Genomic DNA, 24,350 nt, shown 5'->3' with positions numbered 1-24,350 from the left:
ATTGGGGCACCGAGGTGGCTCAGTTGGTAAGCGCCCGACTTAATTCTTGCTCAGGTTATGATCTCAGGGTCGTGAGACCGAGCCCTGAGTCTGGCTGGCTCTGTGCTCTACATGAAGTCTGCATGTCCCTTCTCCGTCCCCTCTGTACCTCCCCCAGCTCACATGCTCTCAAAAAAATAAAAATCCTTTTTAAAAAAAATCATGAAAACACTGACTTACTAAAGAAGAAAATACATTATGACTCCCTAAGAAGAAAGGATTTCTCTAGGCCTATTCTTCCCCTTTACTAATCTCTGTTTTTTTACACCAGACTAAAGATTAGTCTACCAGAGACTAATCACTACCCGAGATTGGTGTAAAAAAACAGAGATTAAAACTGACCTTCCACGGGCCTGCTCTACCAAACCATCTTAGTAAAGTCAACTTCTTAGTTGAATTTGCTATACTATGTTTTTAAAAAATGCAATGACATCTATTCTATTATTAATGAGCATATCTGTAAGGTGTTTGCTAATCATTCCTATTTAAGACTTCTTTTCCCCTCAATAATCCTTAGACCAAATTTTGGTGACAAGGCACTAAAAAATATCTTCTTGGGGCAGCCCGGGTGGCTCAGCAGGTTAGCGCAGCCTTCAGCCCAGGGTATGATCCTGGAGACCCGGGATCGAGTCCCACGTCGGGCTCCCTGCATGGAGCCTGCTCCTCCCTCTGCCTGTGTCTCTGCCTCTTTCTGTGTGTGTGTGTGTGTGTGTGTGTGTGTGTGTCTTTCATGAATAAATAAATAAAATCTTAAAAAAAAAAAAATCTCTTGTCCAGCCTTACAATCTGCTTAAGAAAACAATTTCCAATAACTCATGAGTTGTCAGTTACACTCCAGGGTATGCACAGCAGAGCTGGCTCTAGACTTTAGAGAACCCTAGCCCCAGACTCCAGGATGTTTAGAATTTAGAACCTCAGTGCCAAGCAGCTCTTTTCTACAAATCCCTTCTTACTACTTCTTACTACTACAACATTCCAACATTGCTCAGCTCTCTTTCCCTATTTTTTATGCTGCCTATCCTCACTGAATATCTCCAGCTTACACCTTCCTAGGTCCTCCCAAAGACATGCTCAGGCAGAGACAACTATGTGAACCTTTCTAAACAGGTAGGCCAAAGGCATATAAATAGATTTACAGAGAAATCTTTTAATACACTGTTCTTCTACGTAACACAAATCTGGACTAATAGATTCTAGTATTTGAAAAATGATTTATTCCATTTAGTAATCTAGAAGAAAAAAAGAATTACACTAAGAAAAAAGTGGAGTCCATAGCAGCTTGACTCATCCCTTAAATCTATTTCACATAACTGGCTGTGAAGAGAGAAAAACTGTACCCTAAGATAAGAAAATAAACAAACTTTCTTATTACATTAGGCACTGACCATGTTGATTGTTTCCATCATGGGAGAGGACTTGGCAGCACTGAGTCGAGCACTATCCATCGCAGCCTGAAGACACAAATTCACATCACTCAGCATCAATTAAGAAGAACCCCCACACACACCCAAAATGGGGCTTTACTTCTAGAAGAAATTTTTTTTAACAATATATAAATAAAGCAAAGTCAAATATAGGTCCAAGTCTAACTTCTTTTGAACTGCATTCAACAATTACCTACAGAGGCAGCACCTCACTGCAGGTGAGAAGTTCAGACAATAGCTAGAAATTAACACAATATGGCACTGTCATCGGCCTTCCTGAACCTCATGTTCTCCATCCACTAAATATGGAACAGGCTAAATAAATTTCCATCTAAGGTTTTGAAAAATTATATCTAAGCAATAAAAAAATACATTTATTGCTGTAACTTTGTAAAGAGTCTTCATATCTACAAAGGTATGTCAGTCTAACAATGGCGCTAGCAAGAGAGGCAAACTAACCATACATAGTAATGAGCAAAGGCTGGCCTAGAGAAGTGACTAGCTTAAGGCTGCAAGTTTGGGCTAGACCTTGTTTCCTAATTCTGAGCACAGGTAAACACTTGTGGGAACCTAGGAAGGACAAGTCCACTGTTGAAAAGGAAAGAATGATGAATAAGAAGAAACAGCAACATGAGAGGCAAAGGGAAAGAGCCAGTTTAGCCAAAGTAAAAACCAAACAGCAAACTGAGAGAAAGCATTGGCAATGTACATGACAGAGGTGTGACGGTCCTAATAAACAGAGACCTACGTAAAAACATCAACAAGTACCAAAAGAGGCATGGAGTAAAACACACCATTCACACAATGTAAGTGACTAACACAGTACGGGAAGACGATGGGCAGCACTAGTACCAGGAAGGTGCAAATCAGAACAATGAGATTCCTGCTTATCAGACTGATGCTATTCAACGCTGGCAAAAGGGTGGAGGAAACAGAAGAGGCACAACCCTTGATGGTGCATAATCTAACAAAAATCTGAAACTACCTCACTGTAGAATACTATTAAAAGGAATGGAACAGCTCTACCTACAGATACGATATACTGTTAATAACAAAAAACAAATTGCAGAACATTCATAGTCTATTTTTAAACCAGTGTGTGTGTTTGGGTTTGTAGCCTAGGACTACACAGGAGTTTCAAAACAGACCTAGAAGACTGCTGACGGTAGGTACCTTCCAGAAATGATACCACACCAGTAGCGGAGAGGGGACTCCTAGGGGATTACTTTCTATCCTTCTGCATTATTTTTTCACAGTAAATGTTTCATCTACAATTTTTTAAAAGAACTTTGATCAGTTGAGGCAACTACAGTATATATGAAAAGCGGAATAATTCTGGACTCTGCTAAAGTCTAGATACAAATCCTCTTTACTTGTAGAGCAGGAGTGGTCTACTTTGAAAGTGTAAAACCAACCCCTAAAAAAATAAATATATACAAAAAACTGGAAATGCATTTTTGGAATGGAAGTGTTAGTTTTTATCCAAGTCACAAAACAGGATGCAAACCTTCCTCGTGCTCCCTCCTACCCCTAGAAAAATACACTTCATGTAGTCATGGGAGCCGAGTTATTTCAAGCATGGTGAAACTATCATTCGAGTCACGGCGTTTGTCTGAGGACACTGGAAAGCTTGTTCCGATGGAACTCAGTACCTTAGCAAGGCTTTTCCCTCCTTGATACTCACCAAGATGTCTGTGCTACCAACTCACCTTTTCTTGGTCTGTAGCCCGAAGGCTCAAATAATTGAGAACTTGGGGTTCCAGTACACTTAGGGATTCCAACAGAGCTGGGATGAGTTTTGGTGCATGTGGTTTCAGCATGGCTCCTGCACTTTTGCTAATCTTCACAAGGGTGTTAATGCTACAGACACAGAGAACACAACTCCTAAGTCCTTTTGACAAAAGCTAGAAGCTCTACAAATTTAATCATGAGGACCTTTTGTAGTTTATTGTATTAGGAATACATTCACATGGATGCAATGTCTGGTCTTAGCGCTATTTTTTTCTTTACTGTGTATTATAGAAATTTTTGAGCATATGTGAAAGAAGAGAAAATCACAAATTAAATTCTACATATTCTCTACTCAGTTCAGCTATTTGCAACTTTTGACCAATTTTGTTTCATTTTATCTCCTCCATACATACAAGGACACTTCCCCCCTACACATCACGTTATCTTGAAGTATCCCCTAACTAAACTTCAGTATATGACACTAAGAGGTGAGAATTCTTTACTATAATCAAAATACCACTTTTATGCCTAGAAAATACTAATTTTTTCATATAATCTGATATTCAAAATTCCTTGTTTCACAAATGTCTTCAAGAGTTGATTTGTTGGGGGGTGCCTGGGTGGCTCAGTCAGTTAAGTGTCCAACTCTTAATTTTGGCTCAGGTCATGATCTCTCAGGGTTGTGAAATTGAGCCCTGCATCAGGCTCCTCACTGGGCTTGAAGCTCACTTAAGATTCTCTCTCTCCCTCTCCATCTGCTCCCCCCTCAAAAAAAAAATAAGAAATTAAAAAATAATAATACGTTGGTTTGTTAGAATCGGATCCAGAGTCCACCTACATATCACACATTGCAATTTACTGCATTTCTTAAATCCTTTTTAACAATGTCATCCCTTCTCTTTTTTCTCATAATTTATTTGTCCTCACTAACTATTCCAATGGTGTCATTTAACATGTTCCTCTATCTCTTATACAGAACTTCAGGCTAAATCAGATTCAGGTTCAATTTTTTTTTTAACATGAATTTTTTCTAGGTGGTGGTGTATATCATCACATTAGGATGCATGTAATGTTTGCTTATTCGTTTTTGTGCTATTAAGAATGATTAGTGAATTCAAGTTTGGTTGGCTTGACCATCCATTTAAAGTTTCCCAACAACCTTTGAGCAGTGGATTTAGAAGCCACTAATGATCTTTACTTAATATTATTTTATGGAGAACAGCAAATCAGTAATATCTTTTTTATTATTCCTTTGCCTTTGTTACGTGAATTCTTAAAAAAAAAAAAACAAGGTAGCCCAGGTGGCTCAGTGGTTTAGCGCTGCCTTCATCCCAGGGCCTGATCCTGGAGACTCGGGATTGAGTCCCACATTGGGCTCCCTACATGGAGCCTGCTTCTGCCTCTGCCTGTGTCTCTGCCTCTGTGTGTGTGTCTCATAAATAAATAAATAAAATCCTTAAAAATGAATAAAAATAAATTTAAAAATAAAAAATAAGAAAAAACAAAACAAAAACAACTTTTGGGGCACCTGGGTGACTCAGGTCAATTGAGTAGCCAGCTCTTGGTTTCAGCTCAGTCATGATCTCAGGGTCCTGCGATCCAGCCCTGGACTCTGCACTGAGTGGGGAGTCTGTTTTAGGATTCTCTCTTCCTCTGCCCCTCTCCCTGCTTGTAAGCTCTCTCCCTAAAATTAATTAATTTAAACAAAACACCTTTCCTCATCAACTATTAGTAGTAGTTACTATTAGTATGAAATATTGCTGGTACTACTCATTAACCTAATTTTAAGAGTGAAATAAAATGATGGATAAAATTCCTAGCTAGGACTCTAGTTTAAAAACAAACAAAAAATATAAACTAGAATTCCTCACTGTTGAATTTTACAAAATAGCCATATATGCCTAAACATGTAAGAGTATTCTTTTAATATTCTATTGTTGCAGGTGGTACAGTTTATTTTAAACTTAATAACTGGTGAAATATTACTAAATGATAAAACCAATAATAAACCTCCCAAAGACCTGTGGCATAACAGAAAGATGTGCTTGCTGGGGGCAGAGACTGATGGCACCACAACAACACACCTTACACAAAGTCAAGGCCGAACAGCAGGATGTGGTCCAAAGCAACGTCCCCATGATAATGTTTCTGTGAAAATGTTCTGCCTCAGAGCTTTTCACCAAATGCTCCTGACTCACTTCAATGGATTCCCCTCAACTCATTCTCTCCATATTTCCAAGAATCTAACACTCAGAGAAACACCATTTCTGCTGACTGGCTAGGAACTAAGGAAATCCATTCATTTTGTCAGCTGATTCAAACCTGAGAGCTCGAACTTCTGTCACAGGACTCATCATTCCTTTGTCCAGAAGGCAAGGTAGAAGGACAGCAATGGTTCTCTGGCCAGCTGCTCCTTTGGCAGGGTCACACATTTTCACACAAACCTGACATACACAGAGCATGGAAATTAGTAAAACTGACCTCTTCTTATCCAATAAAGCATTCATCAAACACAATACTTTCTACTTCCCACAGCCATAGAAAAGAATAAGTAAATCAACTTTCTATGACACTTCAGGGAAAAACAGAAAAAGAGTTCTCTGCTAATAACAGGGAATTGGATAATGCCTTCTACTATCTACAGTTCGGTCTTCTCATTTGTAAGACATGAAATGGTTGAAAATAAAGTGAGAAAATGTGTAATAAAGCACTCTGCAGAAGGATTAAGGTATCACCATCATTAACTTTGGGTGGCAGCATAACACAGTGATTAGGAACACAAATCAAGAATAAGAAACACTTGGATTTAAAATCTGTTTTTACTACTTACTAATGATGTAATCTATGGCAAGTTATATAGTTAGAATGTAGAAGTCCCTGAAATACCACAAAATCAAGTTCAAGTAAAAAACTAGTTGTAAAAAGCTTGCCAACCCCATCTGCAAGGCAGATGAATACAAAACCACAGCAACAGTAAGAGGCGAGGTAGATGTGGCTTGAACTAAGTGAGTAAAGTGTTCTTCAGGGTCAAGTGAAAGTCATACTTTATGCAAAGGCCCAAAGAAGCTGACCATATAAAGAGACCAGACACGCACTATGCTAAAAACACTAGTATTCTAGCATAATGGCACCCAGTTCCCCATTCACTGTAAGAACACTGAACCATAACATGAAACCCATTACTTCATGTTGCTGTAACTCAATGTCTATTTATATGAGAAAAAATAAGTCATTGCTGTCCTGATAACAGGACAAAGCCCTGCCCCACTTCACTCCCAATATAAGAGTTTTCACCTTGCTCAGAGTTTTCAGAGCTAGTTCTGCAGCCTTCCGTACAGATTCCTAAAAATGAGGAAAGTATGATACCGATTACTTTTATTCCCATCCACCGCTCAATGTACATTTAAATGCCTCTGACTCTACACAGTTTAGTGAAAAAAAAAATCCTACTTTCCATACCAGGTAAAAAAAAAAAAAAAAATAGTGTTTTATTAGGTTCCCTGCCCATTAAGGAACATTTTATAATGGCAAATATTTTTTTAGGTATGACCTATTTTGACCTTACGAAAATATGGCTATCAAGTATAATAGCTTAGATTGGGTGGAATAGTTGGTTAAGTGTCCAACTCTTAGTTTTGGTTCAAGTCATGATCTCACAGTTCTGAGATCAAGCCCCACTTGGGGCTCTGAGCTCAGCACAGTATGCTTGGGACCCTTGCTCCCTCCCCCATGCCCCTCCTTTTCCTTTTCTCTAAAAAACTAAATCTTAAAAAAAAAAAAAAAAGCAATACAGTTTAGAAACGAAATGTATTATAAATGCAAACATATAAATATCTCTGTGAGGATTCCAAAAGACTTTTAAAAATTTCTAATAAAGAAAAAAAAAGTAAAATTAAAGTGCCTAATTCTGATGGTGAGATATCGAAATATCTAAAATTTAGATTGCCCAGGAAAAAAAAAAATCAAAAGACTTGGTCCCATTATTTGGAAATAACTGATCCAATTCATAAAACTCATCAGACAGAAGTTGTCTGGATTATTTCCAAACTGTTATCTGTCCTAATCAATAGCATCATGAAATCGCTAGTGAAAGAAAGGCTGTAGCGACCTTTAAGAAAAAGTCAATTCAGTTTAGATCTAAGGATACCCAACCTCACGAACACATCAAGACTGAAACTTTAGGAGAAAACTGTAGTCTCTTAAAATTGTCTAGAGAGTGAATTTTGAAACACCTCACATACATATTTCAACAATCCCAGTTAAAGTTATTCTATGAATGAAGGCAGACTTATGTCTATAATACCTTGATATCATCTTGCACCCGAAAAAGAGTTTCCCAAATTTCTGGAAGTTTATCAATGATGTCATCTAGGGGTCTTCCTCTCAATAAATCATTGAGCGCTAAACAGCTGAAAAATAAACAATTTGATTTTCAAGTTTATGATCAAGAAAGCTCAATCTTCTACTATGAAATATTCACACCAAATAAGAATATGGATTCTGCCTACATTTCCAGTTCTTGGCACCTCACTCCTGGAGAGCAACGCCCATTCTCTCCTTGGTGCCTTAAATGCACCACAGGTATATAGCATTTACACTCACCAAATGTCTGTGACCCACAACTCTAACACAGCCTCTTAGAGAATACATCATTTTTTATTTACTGGTGTACCCCCACATAGCACACTGACAAGTATGTAACAGGCAATGAAAAAATTACATATAAATATAGAAAAAAATGATACCCTACAAAGTCATGACAGTATCTATCTTGACGTCTACTAACTTAACAAGTGATCTTTTATGTCATATAAATTAAGACAATTTACATTAACCACTGCCTAGAGTTGGTTTTTTTATTTTTAGAACCTTAAAGATAACTGTCTAACCCAACTAAAAATATGTTTTTTAGTAACGCTATTTCTTTTGCATAAAGTATAAAGCTTGGAAACTTGAAGGAAAAAAAAAAAAAAAAACAGTTGCATTTGACTAGTCTTGTATTTCCAAAAACAGTACCTGGATTCTCTAACTCGCCACATACTGCTGGTAAGGTTCTTAACCAAATCTTGAAGAATTTCCTTCAAATATTTATCCACCTAATGAAAGAAAAGGATAACATTTAATATGTGAAATTTGGGGGTGCCTGGGTGGCTCAGTTGGTTAGGTGTCTGTCTTCAGCTCAGGTCATAACCTCAGGACCACGGGGAGCCTGCTTCTCCCTTTGCCACTCCCCTCACTTGTGTGCACTTTTGCTCTCTCAAATAAATAAATAAAATTTTTAAAAAAATGTATCAGCAGTCAAGTTATTAATCTCTCAACTTTACTGACCATGTCTCTGTACGTAACAGACTAGGCATCTCTAGACATCTTAGCCCACAAGTCTCTTCACACTCTGCTTGCTGCCAGCTGCCAGAAAGATCATTCTAAAATGCAAACTGGATTCTCTTGTCTTCCTCAGTACATGAGAATAAAATCCAACCACCCAACATAGATTAAAAAAACCCATTGTGATTGATCTAGCTCCAAAGTTATGTACACTCTTGCCTTTATGCCTTCATATATACTACCTCTCCCTATAATCCCCTTCCATCTCTTGCTTGCCTGGCTAATTCCTACTTGTCCTTCAAGATTCAAATCAGCCATCACCTCTGCAGAGAAGACTGGCCTACTCTCCCCTGTGTTCCCACAGCACCTTCTAAAGCATGTCATTTCAGAATGTACATAACCACTCTGCTCCATCACACTGAGACCTCAACCAAGGACAGGGATAGCATTTCACTTGTCTTCACATCCCTGGTAACATGCAGTGTCTGGCACATCAAGAAGTATTACGACTGTTCAGAATGAAAGAGGATTGAATCTTTTAAGCCTGTTTCGTTTGAATACACACTTAACAATTTGGTAACAACAAATACCTTATGGTAGGCTCAGTTTTTTTTTTGTTTTTTTTTTTTTTTTTGGTAGGCTCAGTTTTTACACTGATCTTGGGGCGCCTGGGTGATTAAGTTGGTTAAGCATCTGACTTTGGCTCTGGTCATGATCTCAGGGTCTTGGGATCGAGCCTCATCGGGCTCTGCACTCAACAGGGAGTCTGCTTCCCTCCCTCTCCTTACCCCTTACTATGCCTGCTTGTGACTTCTCACTCTCTCTCTTATAAATAAATAAAATCTTTAAAAAAAAAAAAAACAAACTTAAGGCTTTTCCACTTTTACTCTTGTAAAAGTACTTACTCTTGTAAGTAGGAAAAGTTTTGTGATCTTCACTTATATGGAAGAAAACCAAGACCGGAAAGTAAATAACCCACCTAAGATTTAACAATAGTGATCTCATCCATACCATCTCATCTCTCCAGTGAGACAGACTGATCTCATCTATCACCTTTCACTCATACGGAGATGATACATCTCGAGAGCGTCAGCCTGTGCACTGGACTCAATCTGTAAAGCCAACTGGCCTATTAGATCTTGACTGACGCAGTGGTACCAAATACTTTCCTCCTAGAGCCTTCAAAGCTCAATTCTCAAATGCCTATCACCAGAACAAGAGCACACTCAACCTGACACCAAACTGAAGAAGTGGAAAAGGCCACATTATGGAGAGACTGCAAAGATAAGGTAAGGATCAATTTACTTAAAGTGAACTATGAAGCCACTAAAGGATTTTAACCCAAAATGGCACAATCCAATTTTTTTTTTTAAATCACTCTTACTACTGATTAAATGAAGTAAGGCAAAGAGAAGAGAAAGATGACACACTGTTCACACCAGGAAAGAATTACAGAAAGAAGAGTAGGTTCAGGAGATATTCTGGAAACAGAATCAACAGAATTTGCTACTAGATTCAATGGAAAGTAGGGACACAACAAACACAATTCAAGATGACACCAAGTTTCCTGGCATGGGTAAATGGACGAACGCTGAGAAGAGAAGGGAAAGGCTGTTTTTTTTAAGTCCTGTTCTGGACATGTTAAGTCTAATTAAGTCTAAGGCATTGTGAAACAACACCCAAGTGAAGATATCAAGCAGGCAGGTGGGTGTGCAAGTTAGGAACAAAAGTCATGTCTGAGCCAAAAGCATAAGAATGGAACCATCACAATTAAGATGACATTTATATCCACTGGAATGGATGAGCTCAACAGATTAACGCTGAGACAGTAAAAGGTACTCAGAGGCAAGCCCTGAGAAATCCTAATACCTCAAAGTGGAATCAAGTATGAGAAGCAGCCAGATAAGAGAAAACCACATATGGTAATTGCCTGTTTCCTTGTCTGTCTCAACAAAGTGATCTCCTTGAAGGCAGAACTATGACCTGGTCTCCACGGTCTTGATGGTAACCTATCGACCCAGTGTTCCAACTGTGTGAATACACTGCCACTTCCTTAGCCAGCCATCCCATGGACATTTAGATTATTTCTATTTTTGAGATTTTAATAAATGTTGCCACAAGCATCTTTAACATCTTAAAAGAAGGGAGAAAGCAAAGAATGAAAGCAAGCTTGTTTGTTTAAACAAATAAGTATACAAAGTAGAAAGGACGATGAGCACTGTGTTTAAATCCCATGTGTAATTTTGGAGAAGGGTTCACAGATACTCACCGTTGATTTGTCAGTGACCAATGCATTCCAAATACTTGTCATGGCCTGTCGAATCCCCAGGTTAGGATCAAACTGATAACGATAAAGACGAGGAACTAGCTGAGGCAGAAAAGGAGCCAGCTGTTCTCCGGCTCTGGTGGCAATCACATTGAAACCAAAAGCAGCACCCTAAAAAGGTAAGAAGATAAAGTGACTCAGATACATCTACTGTGTTAAAATGTTAACATATTAAATATATGAAGATCACAAAGTTCTCTCTCCCAAACTTGTCCCTGAATAGAATCTGATATATTAGGTGTCCCAGCTTTACCAGCCATGTGGTAGTCTGGCTCTCTCTAATCCCAGGCTTCTGAAAACACACTGCGTTATCAGTTAGTTGCCACTCTCTGCCAAAGCAGCAGGCTTGATTTCAGAAGTAAAAAAAAAAAAACCAGGATCCCTGGGTGGCTCAGCGGTTTAGGGCCTGCCTTTGGCCCAAAGCATGATCCTGGAGACCAGGGATCGAGTCCCACATTAGGCTCCCCTCATGGAGCCTGCTTCTCCCTCTGCCTGTGTCTCTGACTCTCTTTCTGAGTCTCTCATGAATAAATAAGTAAAATCTTTAAAAAAAAATAAAAAATAAATAATAAAAATAATAAAAACCATCCAGTGATAGCAACTTACCTTCCTAGAGTTCCACATTGCATGATGGTTGGCTAAATTCATAAATTTATATACCAGATCTGGCTGACTAAGATCACTTGCCAGAGAACAGAGCTCCTTGTAAGTAGAGAGGCCCTGGCTTGGAAACAAACAAAAAAGCATAAAATTATTATTTCTTTGCCCCCAGCCTAGTGAAAGTTACATCATCAATATTACCAGAACATTTTAAAATTATGTTTGCAATCTTATCACCACAGAGGAAAAGAATGAGGTTGAGAGGAATATAAAAAGTCACCTAAATCAATTATGGACAATGCCAAGTAAATGATCCAGAGGCCTCTGTGATTCCCATGAAGATGGAACCCTCACCATCTGGGAAGCAGCTCAGTAATTCATTACATTGTACACTAATTTCTCTCAGAATTAGGAGATCCCTTAAAGAAAATTCTTTCCTTTTCTTTCTCTTTCTTTCTTTTTTTTTTTTTTTTTAAAGTAAAGGGATAGAAGTTTATTTAGTAAAGATACAGAGAAAGCTCTCGGATATGAGAGGGGTCCCGACAGAGTTGCTCCCTTAAAGAAAATTCAAAGTCTTTTCTAAGCGACAGCACCCTGATTGTTTTTTTATTTTAATTCCAGTTAGTTAACACAGTGTTATATTAGCTTCAGGTGTACAATACCATGATTCAACGCTTCCATAAATCACACACTGCACATCACAAGTGCCCTCCTTGATCCCCATCACCTATTTCACCCATTCCCCTCCTCTGCCTCCTCTCTGGTAACCATCAATCTGTTCTCTATAGTTAAGGGTCTGTTTCTTGGTTTTCTTCTCTATTTTCCCCCATGATCATTTGTTTTGTTACTTAAATTCCACGTTAGTGAAATTATACAGAATTTGTCTCTGACTTATTTCACTTAGCATTATGCTCTACCTCCATTCATGTCATTGGATATGGCAAAATTTCACTTTTATGATGGCTGAGTAATACTCCATTGAGTGTGTGTGTGTGTGTGTGTGTGTGTGTGTCACTACTTCTTTATCCATTCATCTTATCTCAATGGACATTTGGGCTGCTTTCATATCTTGACTATCGAAACTAAGGCTACTATAAACAAAAAGGTGCATGTATCTCTTTGAATTAGTATTTTTGTATTCCTTGGGTTAATACCCATAGTGTGATTACTGGATCATAGGGTAGTTCTATTTTTAACTTTTTTAGGAACCCCTATTCTGTATTTCACAGTGATTGCACCAGATTGCATTCCCACTGATAGTATAAGAGGGGTTCTTTTTCTCCACATCCTTGCCAGCATCTGTTGTTTGTGTTGTTGACTTTAGCCATTCTGAACTATGATGGGTGTGAGATGATATCTCATTATAGTTTTGATTAGCATTTCCCTGACGGTGAATGATGTTGAGCATCTTTTCAGAGGTCTGTTGGCCATCTATATATCTTCTTTGGAGAAATGTCTGTTCATGTCTTCTGCCCATCTCTTGACTGGATTATTTGTTCTTTGGGTGTTGAGTTTGATAAAATCTTTATATATGTTAGATACTAACCCTTTATCAGATATGTTATTTGCAAATATCTTCTCCCACTCTGTCAGGTGCCTTTTAGTTTTGCTGTTTCCTTTACTGTGCAATAACTTTTTATTTTGATGTAGTACCAATAGTTTATTTTTGGTTTTGTTTCCCTTGCCTTAGGAGACAAATCTAGAAAGAAGTTGCTTTGGCCAATGTCAAGGAGCTTACTAACTACCTATGCTCTCTTCCAGGATTTTTATGGTTTCAGGTCTCACAGTTAGGTCTTTACTCCATTTTGACTTATTTCTGTGTATGGTTTAAGAAAGTGGCCCAGTTTCTTTCTTTTACACATAGTTTTCCAGTTTTCCTAACACCATTTGTTGAACAGACTGTCTTTTTCCTATTGGATATTCTTTCCTGCTTTGTCAAAGATTAATTGACCATATAATCACAGGTTTCTGGATTTTCTATTCTGTTCCACTGATATATGTGTTTATTTTTGTGTCAGTACCACACTGGTTGATTACTACAATTTTGTAATATAGCTTGGAGTCTAGAATTGTGATCCCTCCAGCTTTGCTTTTCTTTTTCAAGATGGCTTTGGCTATTCAGGGATCTGCTGTGGTTCCATACAAATTGTAGGACTGCAGCACCCAATCTTGAGATCTCCTTCTGAGTTCTGTTAACTTTCCTCTGAACGAATAATATTTATTCAAATAGCCAATCATTTGTGTTAGTTATTCTGTAAAAGAAAACTCAAAAAAAGTCTATAGGGAGAGTAAGTGGAACAAAAATAACTTTTGATGTGGAAACAGTGAACTATGGGAGAAAGTCAAGGACAGAACAAATGGCTGCTTTCTGAGGTTTTAGATGACACTAAAGCAGGGCTCTGTGATGCCCCAGTAAGACCCAGTCAGCTTCACAGTTTGACCTGAGGGTTTTTAGAGGAAAAGCATTAGCATAAAACCACAATGGAATACTGATTAAAGGAGGGAGATATGCTCCAGGAATTAATTTGAAATGGTAAATTGGTGGACCCCACAATACCAAACAGAGTTCCCCCCCGACCCCCAAAAAACAAGGTGTAGTGGATGCCCAGGTGTGCTGCCAGATTGTCCCTCAGGACTCAGCTGGCTGGAAGCTACCAGAACTGCCCTCAGTTCAAGGTCAGGTCCTCCCCCAGAGCAAAGCCCATCACCAACAGCTAGTCATTAAGGAGATGTAAAGGCAAATGAGAAGACGTAAAGTTCTGGCCCCTCAAAGCAGGACAACTCTGAAGGGCCAACCCAGCCCAGTTCCAGAGGTTAGGGTCTTCTTAAGTGCTGGCGGCAGGTCAGTTCCTCATTGGGCCACAGGCCCTCTCCTGCCTCCTCACTCCTCCAGGTGATAAGCCTGGGGCACTCATCAGCTGGCTTCCAGCTGACAAACCTCCACCTCAGAGGCTATTTTCCAAGAACCCCAATCTGAGCCTTCTCCCCAGAAGTTTCCTTCTTCCCTAACACATAACATTTTCCAGGAGGGTGGAAATCAGTGTCGTGAGTGTTCTATTCACCAGACTAAAGGTATTTATGATGAGTGATCAATGGATTTGGCACACTTACCCATCGGGTGTTTTGCCAAGGCTTCCCCCTTGAAATACCACTGTCTCTCCAGAAACTTCATGTTTAGCTCTAAAGCAAAACAATAAGACTTTAAATTAGCCTCAAAATTTTCATACCAGTATTCAACTAATTGATTCATTTCTTTGATAAACTGATAAAAATAAAATTCCATAGCAAGGATCTACCATGTGTAAGATGTAAAAGTCAACTAAATCCTTTCCCATCAGCCTGAGAATTCTGTAGAACTAACTTTAGGGTGAACAAAGAGATATAAAAGACCTTCCACATGAAATTAAACTGCATTACATGTGGTCACCCATTAAAAACTATCCTCCCTGCAAGGAAGGTTGCTGGAAGGAAGGTTGGTGACATAAAGCAGTCACCAATTATAATGTTGCCCTTCTCATCCTCTTCACAGATCAGACTATGAAAGACATGTGAGCTTCCCCTCTGCGTCTTCATTTTCATTTAGCTAATGGCAATTACAGTATTTTTGTAATCCAATGTCTTGACTATCGTAAGATCATTCAACCTACAAAGCTTGACCTACTGGCATGTTTTTGAACAGTAGTTTAGTTTACTTTACTGTCTAAACAGTATCCACTGAATAATTAAACTGCTATCCACCGCATAATAATCACTGACTTCTAATTTAAAGACATAACAAACAGGAACATCACTTGGATGTTTTCCCTCTCCCTCTTCTAGTGCATATGCTCAGTATGTGCAAAGCTTGCTGTACATGTTTAAATCTGAAATGTACAACTCCAACTGTACCTTTTGCCAGTCATAAGTGTCTCTACAAGTGTAGAAACCAATTCCTGTTGATCTTGTTCATTGCCCAGTTCGTATACCAACCCAAGGCCTTTTGAGGCAACATCTTGGCTAAGTTCTGCACAAAAGTCAGACAAAACAGTATTACTTTAAGGAAAATCTGTCTTCTGGACATCGTCACATTTTTTTAAAAGCTGTAACAGAAAACCAAAATGGGGACACCTGGGTGGCTCAGCAGCTGAGTGTCTGCCTTTGGCTCTGGGCGTGATCCCAGGATCCAGGATCAGGTCCCACATCGGGCTCCCTGTGAGGAGCCTGCTTCTTCCTCTGCCTATGTCTCTGCCTCTCTCTTTCTGTATCTCTCATGAATAAATTAATAAATCTTTTTTAAAAAATGTTTTAAAAAAAGAAATCCAAAGTGTTTTCAAAGTAAAGACAAAAAAACATGATCTGGGATACCTGGGTGGCTCAGTGGTTTACCGCCTGCCTTCAGCACAGGGCATGATCTTGGAGTCCCAGGATCAAGTCCTGCATCAGGCTCCCTGCATGGAGCCTGCTTCTCCCCTGCCTGTGTCTCTGCCTCTCTCTCTGTCTCTCTCATGAATAAATAAAATCTTAAAAAAAAAAAACATAATCTGCCTATTTTGTTAAAACATTAAATCGTCTCAGGGGTGACAGTACCAAAGGTCCCCGTAAAAGAAAACTACATGCACAAAAGATCCAACTCACAAACCAAGTAAACACTGCTGGGCCTCAGTGTGCAGTGCAAGTGACAGAGGATCCATACACTGCCAACCATACACATGAAAAGTACAGTAGCCTCATGGGATTCCAAAATAACCACATCCCATTTTTTTTAAAATAAAAAGTCAATACAAAACCGTATGTTTAAAACAATTTATAAAACAAAGCTACCATTTAAATGTCTAACACATTTGCTCTCTCCAGGTTTATGCCACATAGAGAAAAGAAACCAAAAATAGAAAAAGGCTATTACTTAGAAGTACTGATGTTATTTTTTTTTTTTTTTAGAAGTACTGATGTTAAAGACAGCCTTGGCTCCATTTTTAAACGTAAAATTGAAGAACATGATCTAATTAATCAAATCAATCAAAAAGAATCTACTTTCCTGTGCCCTTCTTTTTTGTTCCTTAACCTAGATTTTTCAAAACTTAAAAATACAAGCTTAATGAAGTTTGTTTGGAAATCAAATATTTACCAATAACTTACCATCATTTTCCGACAAAATGGAAACAAATGCACTCTGAATTTCTTTCAGGTGAGACTGAAAGAAGAAAACAGGCATTTAGAAAACAAACTCTACCTCCTAGAAGATAAGGGAGGGCACACACACCTCATTAGATTCTTCAGACCTGAGGCAGCCACAAACCCTCTTGTGCTGTCTCTGAAGACAGCCAAGCTACCTCAAGGCTGTAAGTTTACAGACAGTCTAAGGCACACTCTCAGCCTCCCATCCTGACCACCTGACTTTATGCCTTCAAGATTCGAATCATCTTCCAGTCAATATACATCAGGCTGCCTTCCCTCATGCACAGCTTCTTCCAAAATATCTGTTACTGGTTAATGGCCTTCACTACCAGCACTGGCCCTCACCTTCAAACACTTTCCTTCCTACCACCTTTTCATTATAATATTTCAAAACTGATTTCCAGCAGTGCTGAGCACATTTCTAGAATGGCTTACCTTCACTTCTTTATGGGTACTTAGCTTCCTCACAAGGGAAAGGAGCCAGATGCAGGCCGCTTGCCTCACATGTGGGTTGGGGCTGATGATATGTTTATTTAAAATCACATCCAACACCCAGGGGACCACATCATTCACTTTGGCTCCTGGGGGGAAGAAAGGAATGATAAGCAGCAATTAAATGACTAAAATATCCTGAAATATTAAATTTTCCTCTGTATTTACTCAATACAACAATGGAGATCATATTCAAATCTAAATGACTACAGTGTTTATGTTGCTGAAGGACGGATAATCGTCCATTTCAAAACCACAAGACCTGTGAAATCCCAGGATCTCTAACAAGGGGCCCGAAGCCACACAACTCCCTCACCCGTGGGGTCGCTAAGAACCAGTGCACCTGCAGTGCAGAGGTATGAGGAGCACGAGCAGAACATCCCAAGGCTTCACTATGTGATAAAGGACTGAGGGACACATAACGTGGAAATGTAACTCTGCCTTGACTTCTGAAAGTGGCTAAATATACCAGTCCTCCAGAAAAGAGTACAAGTTTGAAGATAATACCTAGAACTCCCTCCTTGCTTCCAAAGAACTAAAAAAAAAAGTTCTCATTCATTATGCTAGGTTCACTCTCCTTGAACCAACTATTTCTCTTGGCTGAACCAAACTGATAAGGCATGTACAAATATTTGAAAAAGAGTTAAAATGGAACACATAAATTTTGTTTTTTGCTTCAAATGTGGTACCAAGATCGGAAAGGGCTACTTGAGGATTATGAAAGGATTAGCTGAGCATGTGGTACCAGCAGGGGGCGTATATTCTTCTTCAGTCACCAGCCAGGCATCCCGGGCAGCCACGGAGCTGGTTCCTATTGCAGCGCTGGTAATGGCTTCGCCAATAGTGAACTGCAGTTCTATCTGCTTGGCCTGCAACAACGGAAACAGAAGCCATGAATTGAAGAGAACGTTTTCCAAAAACAGCCATTTCCACAAAAAAGGCTGTTTAAGATCTTGTCTGTCAACATGCTGTGTTTTTTGACTCTTGTCTAGATTGCTTTCCCCTAAGGTGGTGGCTCAGAGGGCAAGTGAGGGGTGGAAATAAGAATCTTCCTCTCACCCCATGCTGCCCTCTTCACCCTCAGCAGAGAACCACGGAGCAGGGATTTTTAATCTCTGGAGGAAAAAGTCATGGACTGGGAAGCCACACAGATCTCAGGGCAAATTCTAATCTCTCACCAGCTACATACACTTAATTAAATAGCCTCAACTCTGTAAGGTAAGCATGACACCACGGCCCACCTCGTCAGGCCATAAGAAGGAAATGAGGTAAAGCTTCTAGCGGACATGAGGTGTGCAGTCACAGCACAGTAAACAGCAGCCACTATGACTTATTACCACCTCCTCTGTGCACTGTGAAATTACACAGTGTCTGCAAGTTACTCTCCATTGGTTTCAAAAAGAGAGAGAATATGGTAAAATGGTAAAATCTGGCATCTCTGGATTAAAGAGTGTAGAAGTACAGAGATAAATGGAGAGCTAGATAGCTTCAATACAAGTTAATAATCCAAACAAGGACAGGAGCTCGGATTATTCTCACAACTGCACTGTAAGTTTGAAATTGTTTCAAAAATCAAACATTAAGAAAATTCTATATAGTGCAGAATATAGTATATATACTATATAGTGTATTATCAAATTTTTAATAATTTTTTTTAAAGAGAGAGAGAAAGCGAGCAAGCAAGGGAGGAGAGAGGCAGGAGAAAGAGAATCTTTTTTTTTTTTTTTTTTTTTTTTTTTTTAAATTTTTTATTTATTTATGATAGTCACATAGAATGAGAGAGAGAGAGGCAGAGACACAGGCAGAAGGAGAAGCAGGCTCCATGCACCGGGAGCCCGATGTGGGATTCGATCCCGGGTCTCCAGGATCGCGCCCTGAGCCAAAGGCAGGCGCCAAACCGCTGCGCCACCCAGGGATCCCGAGAAAGAGAATCTTAAGCAGGCTCCACACCCAGCACAGAGCCTGACACGGGACCTCAATCTCACGACCCTGAGATCATGACCTGAGCCAAAATCAAGAGTTGGTGCCATCCAGGCGCCCCTCAATTTTTTTAATTTGGTTTAGAAATATTGACACATTGGGGTGCCTGGGTGGCTCAGTCAGTCAAACATCTGCCTTCAGCTCAGGTCATGACCCAGGGTCCTGGGATGCAGCCCCAGGTTGGGCTCCCTGCTCAGTGAGGAATCTGCTGCTCCCACCCAACTGATAAGCTCTCTCAAATACATAAAATCTTAGAAAAGAAAAGAAAAGAAAAGAAAAGAAAAGAAAAGAGAGAAGAGAGAAGAGAGGAAGAGAAAGAGAAAGAGAAAAGGAAAAGGAAAGAAAGAAGAAAGGAAAAGAAGAAAGAAAAGAAAAGAAAAGAAAAGAAAAGGAAAGGAAAAGGAAAGAAGAAAGGAAAAGAGAAAAGAAAAGAAAGAAAGAAAAGAAAAGAAAAGAAAAAGAAAAGAAAAGAAAAGAAAAGAAAAGAAAAGAAAAGAAAAGAAAAATTTTAACACATTTCACAAGCATGAATCACTGACTCAACGTGGAATTGGACCAGTTTTAGTTCCCTTTGGCCTTGTTCTCTGTTTACTATAAACTGGAAAACAACTACGAATATGGGGAGTAAGAAGAGACTGAAGATCAGAGAGTCCCCACGAGGAGCATGGGAAGAGTGACCTTGGGAGAATCTACCAAACACCGACCATGGTGTAGCCACCCATTCCTAAGCTCAATCAACCAAATGTTCTCATCTCGATGAGGTGTCACATGCTGATACCAGATGCTTCCTACTCTGAGGAACAGAATTTCAGGGCTTCTTCAGTACTACAATTTCCCTGGTCAAAAGCTTCTTTGGCAACTCTAAGCAGAGAAAAGGTATGTCTACATAGAGGATCCTATACTAAGGACTCAATCAATGTGCCTATTTTAAAAAGTTTCCCATTGTTACTAGTAACATAACTGGCATTATAAACAAAAACAAAACTCCATTTCTGAATGATATGATACCTAGACTTTGCTTCAAATATTCCAAAAATAAAGGATCAACAGATGAAATAAAAACAGGTAACTGAGGCATTATATTACTATTATGTCTACTTTTGTGAATATTTGAAATTTTCCATGATAATTTGTCCTAGATTACTGCGAATACATTTTGCTTCTGATTCCTTTTTCCCATTTTTATCCTTTAATCTCTCCATCATGTTTCCAGGTCTTCATGGATCTCTGTACTTCCAAACTCTTAAAAAACAGCTTCAACAGCAACTTAACAATACAAACTACTCATTCATTCATTCATTCATTCATTCATTTTTTTAGAGAGAGAGAGACTGCTGAGCATGGAGCCTAATATTCTCTTTCTCCCTCTCTCTCTGTCTCTCCCTCATTGCGTGCACACACATGCACTCTCTTTCTAAGAAAGAAAGAAAGAAAAGAAAGAGAAAAGAAAAGAAAGAGAGAAAGAAAAGAGAAAAGAGAAAAGAAAGAAAAGAAAAGAAAAGAAAAGAAAAGAAAAGAAAGAAAGAAAAGAAAAGAAAAAGAAAAGAAAAGAAAAGAAAAGAAAAGAAAAGAAAAGAAAAGAAAAGAAAAAGAAAAGAAAGAAGAGGGATCCCTGGGTGGCGCAGAGGTTTGGCGCCTGCCTTTGGCCCAGGGCGCAATCCTGGAGACCCGGGATAGAATCCCACGTCGGGCTCCCAGTGCATGGAGCCTGCTTCTCCCTCTGCCTGTGTCTCTGCCTCTCTTTCTCTCTCTCTATGTGTGACTATCATAAATAAATAAAAATTAAAAAAAAAAAAGAAGATAAGAAAGCAGACACCTTAAGCTTTTCCCCAAGTGGTTGCGATGCCAATGACACCGGGGAGAAGTATAGTTCATTCTTTTAAAAATTCACATTAAAAAATAATAATAAAAAAAATTTTTTTAATTCACATTAAAATACTAGATTAGGATCCTTAAGTCCTGGATCCTAACACTGGCTCTGTCACTCAGAGGCCTTAGTTCTCAAGCCCAACCTGCTTCCTGCCTCCTGCCCATCCTTGCAGGTCCAGTAGCAACCCTGCCTCCAAAAACCTGTATATCAAGCCTCCCAGACAGCAGCACTCACACCCTCCTCTGTGAGCCTACTCCCTTACATGCAAATGTCTTTTCCTTCAGTTATTCTTCCCACATTTACTAAGGTCTTCCTACTACCAATCACACTGCAAGGCACTTGCTTCATAGTGAAGATCAAAACAGACTTTGCCTTCAGTCTAGTGGGCAATTAGAAACTGTGACAAATGCTGAGAAGAAAAAGTATGGAGAATTATTAGAGTTCAATATCTAAAGAGTCTACTCTAGTTCAAAGGGATCAATAGCAACCCTAAAAATGAAGTATTCATCTTTCAAAATCTCAAAGCAAAGAAGGACAAAGAGGCTGGTGTACAAAAATGTGAGCAAGTAATGAGAATCAAGCCTAGATGAGGGGCTACATCAGGTCATGTTAAGACTTATGACACAGAGCTAGAAATTGCCTGCTTGTAGGTCTTCCCAACTAGTATAAAAATTTTCCAGATGACAGAAGCTTGGCCACCTGACTCAAGAACAACTGGAATACCAGCACCCACTTCCCACACTTAGCTGACGAGGTGAGTCTCCACTTCTACCCATATTGCACTGGGTTTTACTCAAAAACTAAAAGGCAAGGACTTTCCCACATACATGATTTAGTCAATGCTCTGCCTACCAAAGTGGTATAAGCCCAAGGCTGGTACTCAGTAAGTACTTGGTGAATAAATGCATAAAGGCTTAATTTAAAATCTCACAGCATGAAGGGGCGCCTGGGTTGGTTAAGCGGTTAAGTGTCTGCTTTTGGCTCAGGTTGTGATCCCAGGGTCCTGGGATCAAGTTCTCCATCAGGCTCCCTGCTCAGTGAGGAGACTGCTTCTCCCTGTCTTTCTCCTGCCCACCCCCACTCCTGCTCTCTTCTTCCCTCAAATAGATGAAAATATCTTTTATTTTTTTTTTAATTTTTTTTTATTTATTTATGATAGTCACACAGAGAGAGAGAGAGAGAGAGAGAGAGGCAGAGACATAGGCAGAGGGAGAAGCAGGCTCCATGCACCAGGAGCCCGACATGGGATTCGATCCCGGGTCTCCAGGATCGCGCCCTGGGCCAAAGGCAGGCGCCAAACCCCTGCGCCACCCAGGGATCCCTTTTTTTTTTTTTTTTTTTTTAATTTTTTTGAAAATATCTTTTAAAAATAAAATATAAAATAAAATCTCACAGCATCCAAAACCCCAGCTAAAAAATATCTTTTATTTGAATAACTAACAATCAGATAGCAATATAAATACCTCCACAGAATCCATCAGACCTTGCAAGAGGAGTTTCTGGTGAGGAAAATCTCCATCCCCAACTGGAAAATATCCCAATGTTTGGATTGCTCGTTCTTTCATCTAGAAAACCAGAAATTTTTTTTTTAAACAAAGTATGTAACAGTTTTATCCCAGAACAGTGTTTCCAAAATGAGATGACAGGGAGGGCAGTCTGTCTAAAGCACTTATGCATGCAAGTTTTTTTTAAAGGATCTAATTTTACAGAATTACATCTCTAAGACATTAGAGGTAAAAAGACATAAAACTGAGTTCACTAAAGATCCGTGGTTGCAAAAGAAGAAAGAAGAAAGCCTTTAACCAAGTTTATTACCCTTCAAACTATTTATAAATGTAGATTCTGGGCCAGAGGACAGGACCTAAGATCAAATCAGACCTTAACCATGTTAGCAGCCTTTAAAGGTATATGACCTTAGGCAATTTTCTCCACCTCTCTGTGACTGTGTTTCCTCCTCCAGGAAAACAGAGATGACAACTGTACCTACTTCACTAGTCCTGGATAATTCAATAAATGTATGGGAAGCATCTAGCATACACCTGACACATTACAAGTGCTCAACAATGGTTGGTAATCACTAATTAATAATAGCTAACAAAAACTACAGTGTGATATTCTTTGGAAATTTTAAATATTTGCTAGATCAAAAATAAGATTATGTGTTTATTAACCTTACAGTAAACTGACTTATCTGCTCATTAAATCATGTTATAATTCAACACTGAGGTACTCTGATCACAAATATGTCTTAGTTTACAAAAATGTTTACTGGAAACTAAAAACTGATAAATGTCCTTCTCAGGTATTACTCACACAGCTTACTAACGCCCAGACTTCTTAAAACCAAATTCACTATCAGAGGTTAAGATTTAGATTTGGTCTAAAATTACAAAAGTGGTAAAACTATTTAACACTTTACTATCCATTTTTCGCATGAAAGAAGAATTAATTACCTCATGCAGCTAGTTCCTTACCAAATCCTAATGCTGTGGGCCTAAACTGGAGCCACTGGCCCAAATGCTGCATGTGCAGAAGTCGTACAAATCACCCCTAAATCGGGACACCTGGGTGGCTCAGCAGTTGAACATCTGCCTTTGGGTCTGGGTGTGATTCCAGGATCTGGGATCGAGTCCCATATCAGGCTCCAGCGAGGAGCCTGCTTCTCCCTCTGCCTGTGTCTCGGCCTCCCTCTCTCTGTGTCTCTCGTGAAAATAAATAAATCTAAAAAAAAAAAAAAAAAAAAAACCCCTAACTCAAAACTAAATAGTCGCCTAGACTCAGTCTTTTTTTACATTAAATCCTTCTTCCAGCTGCACTGTCATGTGTCCTCATTACGACTGTGTATTTGTTCATTTATATATCTATGAAGCGCAATAATTTCAGAAAGAAAGGGGAAAGAAGAGAGACTTACCTTATTTGTTTCTTTACTGGAAGGTATTCTATTCAGTAAACTTTCTACAAGATGCAATTTGGTGAAGCCAGATCCCTCACTGGGGATCGGGAGGGGGCCGTTTCTGCCGATTTCACCCAGGGCTGTACAAGCAGCAATTGCCAGGAGGGGCGACGTACTGTCCAAAAACGAGCCTGTGAGCACAGTGAGACAAAACTGAGAGGAATACACTATTGCTCTTGGGGCCCAGGGCTAAGGGCAAGGAACTCCAGACTGTTTTCAAGGTGGTAAAATGAAATCAAAGTCTACATTTCCTTCTAGTTGATAATTTGTTAACATTCACTCAGTAATAAAACATGGAAACAAGGCATACAGCACTGTCCTCTTGTAAACGTTTATGTTTATTCCCATAATGCGATCATCTGCTGTACCAGAACACACAGGAAAAAAACGTACAGAAAAACTAGAGTACTTCCACTGTTATTAAAAACACACATCCATCATCAAGCAAGGTTTTCT

General features: G+C 39.2%; 1 protein-coding gene across 8 annotated transcripts in view; it reads right to left on the bottom strand.

Moving 5' to 3' along the window:
• ECPAS (Ecm29 proteasome adaptor and scaffold) overlaps positions 1-24,350 on the bottom strand; it is a 101,865-nt gene that overhangs the window by 13,633 nt on the left and 63,882 nt on the right. For all 8 annotated transcript variants that reach the window (XM_055301644.1, XM_055301640.1, XM_055301641.1 and 5 more), the window contains 15 exons: positions 23,853-24,025; positions 22,405-22,506; positions 17,837-17,960; positions 17,035-17,180; positions 16,561-16,615; positions 15,334-15,448; positions 14,557-14,625; positions 11,452-11,569; positions 10,789-10,956; positions 8,211-8,290; positions 7,498-7,603; positions 6,489-6,536; positions 5,517-5,638; positions 3,173-3,323; positions 1,425-1,490 (listed from right to left, as the gene is read on the bottom strand). In XM_055301644.1, the coding sequence (XP_055157619.1) occupies positions 1,425-1,490; positions 3,173-3,323; positions 5,517-5,638; positions 6,489-6,536; positions 7,498-7,603; positions 8,211-8,290; positions 10,789-10,956; positions 11,452-11,569; positions 14,557-14,625; positions 15,334-15,448; positions 16,561-16,615; positions 17,035-17,180; positions 17,837-17,960; positions 22,405-22,506; positions 23,853-24,025 (1,643 nt within the window). The remainder of the gene's footprint in view (positions 1-1,424; positions 1,491-3,172; positions 3,324-5,516; positions 5,639-6,488; positions 6,537-7,497; positions 7,604-8,210; positions 8,291-10,788; positions 10,957-11,451; positions 11,570-14,556; positions 14,626-15,333; positions 15,449-16,560; positions 16,616-17,034; positions 17,181-17,836; positions 17,961-22,404; positions 22,507-23,852; positions 24,026-24,350) is intronic.

This window comes from Nyctereutes procyonoides, unplaced genomic scaffold, assembly GCF_905146905.1.
Source record: "Nyctereutes procyonoides isolate TBG_1078 unplaced genomic scaffold, NYPRO_anot_genome, whole genome shotgun sequence".
In the NCBI taxonomy this organism is placed as follows: Eukaryota; Metazoa; Chordata; class Mammalia; order Carnivora; family Canidae; genus Nyctereutes; species Nyctereutes procyonoides.
The sequence above is the reverse complement of the archived record's forward strand: the minus strand, read 5'-3'. Positions and strand labels throughout refer to the sequence as shown.